The 4,118-nt window shown below is 36.1% G+C and overlaps 1 protein-coding gene across 1 annotated transcript; it reads left to right on the top strand.

Moving 5' to 3' along the window:
- The first annotated feature begins 2,869 nt into the window (after positions 1–2,869).
- LOC107153667 (pre-mRNA-splicing regulator WTAP-like) lies at positions 2,870–3,790 on the top strand. The gene is made up of 2 exons (XM_015499199.2): positions 2,870–3,379; positions 3,621–3,790. Exons 1-2 carry the CDS (start codon positions 2,929–2,931, stop codon positions 3,680–3,682), a joined length of 513 nt encoding a protein of 170 aa, XP_015354685.1. The 5' UTR covers positions 2,870–2,928; the 3' UTR covers positions 3,683–3,790.
- Positions 3,791–4,118: the final 328 nt, after the last annotated feature.

Below are 4,118 nucleotides of genomic sequence, written 5' to 3'. Positions count from 1 at the left end.
TCCTTATGTGGACTCAACCACAGAACTTCTGACTTAAAAAATGTTTTTTTTTTAATTTAAATCGTCTCAGTAATTATAGAAAATGAACTAGGATTCTGTGTTAGTTGGCTTTTCTTTGTTGTGACAAAAAAAAAGCTGACAAGAAAAACTTAGAGAAGGTTTCGGAGAATCAGCCCATGGTTGGCTGATTCCATAGCTCTGGACCCAGGTGAGGCAGAATATTGTGGCAGAAAAGCAGTGGTGAAGGAAAGCTGCTTAGTTCACAATAACCAGGAAGGTGGGTAGGAGGGAGAGCTAAAGGGAGAAGGAGAAAGAGAGGGCATGGGGAGGGAGGGAGGGAGGGAGAGAGAGAGAGAGAACGTGCACCGTGCCAGGGAAAAAATAGAAACCCCAAAGACACACCTCCAGTGACCAACTTCCTTCAACCATACCCTATCTTCATATAATTGCCACCCAATTGATCCAGTAGTGGATTAATTAACCAAATGGGTTACACTTCTCATAATTGAACATTTCACCTCTGAATATTCTTGCATTATCTCTCACATGAACTTCTCATTCCAAATTAACAAATTTATGATGCATATCAAGGACATTGAAAAAGAACAAATCAATTCACAAACCAGAATGAAGGAAACAAGACCAGAAGTGAAATAGCTGCAATTGAGAATAAAAAACTACAAATAAAACAAAGAGTTGTGTTTTTGAAAACATAAACAAGATTGATAAACCCTTAGCCAAATAAATCAAAAGAAAAAGAGAGAAGGCCCAAATTAGTAAAATTAGAGATGAAAAAAGGAGAAAGCACCAGAGACATCACAGAAATCCAGAGGATTATTAGGGACTATTTTGAAAACTTATAGTCCAATGAATCGGAAAGCTTTGAAGAAATGGATACATTCCCAGACATATATGATCTGCCAAAATTGAAACAAGAGGACATAGAAAACCTAAACAGATAAAAAAATAGCAATGAGATAGATGGAGTAATAAAAAGCTTTCCAACAAAGAAAAGCCTGAACCATATGGATTCTCAGCTGATTTCAATCAGAACCTTTTAAGAAGAACTAACTCCAATATTCCTCAAATTATTTCATGAAAAAGGAAGTCTAGGACACTTTAAAATACATTCTATGAAGCCATTATCACACTCATACCTACCAGATAAGAATATATCAAGGAAAGGAAACTACAGACTAATATCCCTAATAAATTTAGATGCAAAAATACTTACTAAAATATTAGTAAATTATATTCAATAACATATTAAGAAGAATGTACACCATGAACAAGTTGGTCATATCTCAGAGGGATGCAAGGATGGTTTTATATACACAAATCAATAAATATAATTCTAACACATTAATAGAATTATGGACAAAATTCATTAAGTCATCTCAATGGACACAGAGATGGCCTTTGAAAAAATTCAGCACTCACTCATGATAAAAATCACTGAAGAAACTAGGGATAGAAGGAACCTACTTCAAATTAATAAAGGCTGTATATGAAAAGCCCAAAGACAACTTCATAGTAAATGGAGAAAAATGGAAAGTATTTACTTTAAAGTCTGGAAGAATATAAGGATCTCCACTCTCACCACTCCTACTTAAGAAGAAATTCTAGTCAGAGCAATTAGGCAAAAGAAGGAAATACAAGGGATAAAAATAGGAAAGGAATAAGTCAAATTATCACTATTTGAAGATGATTTGATCCTATAGTTAGAAGACCCAAGAAACTCCACCAAAAACTTCTAGGGCTAATAAACAAATTCAGTAAAGTAACAGGTCAGAAAATTAATGTACAAAAATCAACAAGTCTCCTACATGCCAACAATGAACTTGCTGATAAAGAAATCAGGAATACAATTCCATTAACAACAGCTTAAAAATACCTAGGAATGATTCTAACTCAGGAGATGAAGGATCTCTACAATCAAAACTATTGAACACTGAAGAAAAAATAGAAGAATATGGAAAGAACTTGCATGTTCATGGATAGGCAGAATTAATATTGTTAAAAATGACCATACTATAAAAATCAATATAGAGATTCAATGCAATCTCCATTAAAATACTAATGGAATTTTTCACAGAACTAGAAGCAACAGTCCTAAAATTTATCTGGAAGAATAAAAGAAACAGAATAGCTGAAGAAAATGTAAACCAAAAAAGCAATGCTGGGGGCATCACTGTAGTTGACTTCAAATTATAGTACAGAGTTATAATAACAAAACTGCATGTTACTGGCATGAGAACAGTCTGTGTCAGTGGTACAGAATAGAAGTCACAGAGACAAACCTGCACAGATACAGTAATCTGATCCTTGACAAAGATACCAAAAACATACATTGGAGAAAAGACAGTCTCTTAATTAAATGGTGCTAGGAAAACTTGTTATCCATACGTTGAACAATGAGACTAGATTCTTATCCCTCACCCTGCATAAAAGTCAATACAAAATGAATAAAAAAACTTAGAAATTAGAAACTATGCAACTCCTAGAAGAAAGTGTAGGTTGAACACTCCAACACAAAGAAGCAGGCAACAGCTTTCTCAATTGGATCCTTAAAGCTCAGGATATAATGCCAAGAACATACGGGATGACATTAAGTTAAAAACCTGCACAGCAAAGCAAATAATAATGTGAAGAGAGAACCTATAACAGAGAAGAAAAATCTTTGCTAACTACTGTTCTGCCAGAATATCTAGAAGTAGAAAGAATTTAAAAAATGTAAAACCAAAGAAACAAATAACACAATTGATCAATGAGCAAATAAATTAGACATTTCTCAAAGAAATACAAATGACCAAAAAACCACAGAAAACAATGTTCAACACCATCAGCAATTAGAAAAATGCAAATCAGGCGGCCTCGGCCCTTGTGACTGGCGGCGCCCGCGCGGCCACGGCCTGGAGAGGATTCAAGATGACCAACGAAGAACCTCTTCCAAAAAAGGTTCGACTGAGTGAAACAGACTTCAAAGTTATGACAAGAGATGAGTTAATTCTAAGATGGAAACAATATGAAGCTTACGTTCAAGCTTTGGAGGGCAAGTACACAGTTCTTAACTCAAATGATGTAACTGGTTTAAGGGAGTCTGAAGAAAAACTAAAGCAACAGCAGCAGGAGTCTGCACGCAGGGAAAACATCCTTGTAATGCGACTAGCAACGAAGGAACAAGAGATGCAAGAGTGTACTACTCAAATTCAGTACCTCAAGCAAGTACAGCAGCCGAGTGTTGCCCAACTGAGATCAACAATGGTAGACCCAGCAATCAACTTGTTTTTCCTAAAAATGAAAGGCGAACTGGAACAGACTAAAGACAAACTGGAACAAGCCCAAAATGAACTGAGTGCCTGGAAGTTTACGCCTGATAGGTAAACAAATCATACTCCCCAGTCAAGACTTCCCTGACAGTCCCACTGCGAGAAAGCTGTGGTGGGACAGCCAAGTACTCGTTTCCACACCAAGACTCAGACTTTTTGAGCCAAAAAAAAAACAAAACAAACAAACAAAAAAACACATTCTTATACCGTGCAGCTTGTAATGATTAATGTAAAACTTACCAGATGAACCTTGTGTTTCAGCTTTTTTTTCTTCCCCTTCCCTTTGCTTCTGAGGCCTGATGTCGTCGGACTATTCCGAAGAAGAGGCCACCTCCGAAAAATTCCCCTTCTAGAACATGTAGACACTTGAGAAATGTTTCTGTTTGAAGAAAATAGAGGGAGAAACAGAAGTCTTAAGTCTGTGGCACACTGTGTCTTCAGACAGTTTGGAGGATTGAAAACCTAGAGATTTAAAAATCATGAATTGAACATGTAAAATTCCAGTAAAATGTAAAAACGGAATATGCATCGCTCTTAGCCTTGAGCATAATGACTTAGAGACACTGTGTATCAGTTTTGCCAATAAGACTGTGGACTTCATGATTGTTGAACTTCTGGGTCAAAACTCAAATGAGGTGATATTGCCTTTAAAGGTTTTTCTGCTGAGAACCAACTTTTAATAGTCGTGAGAAAATCAAATAATAGCTGTCAGTACAAGTAGAGCATATATTTAACCATCTAGCTTAGGGCTCTCTCTTACATAATGGAGCCTTAAATCAATGTGGTTTT

Source organism: Marmota marmota, unplaced genomic scaffold (assembly GCF_001458135.2).
Source record: "Marmota marmota marmota unplaced genomic scaffold, marMar, whole genome shotgun sequence".
NCBI classification, from domain to species: Eukaryota; Metazoa; Chordata; class Mammalia; order Rodentia; family Sciuridae; genus Marmota; species Marmota marmota.
Note: the sequence above shows the minus strand (reverse complement) of the source record. Positions and strands in the feature narration are given on the sequence as shown.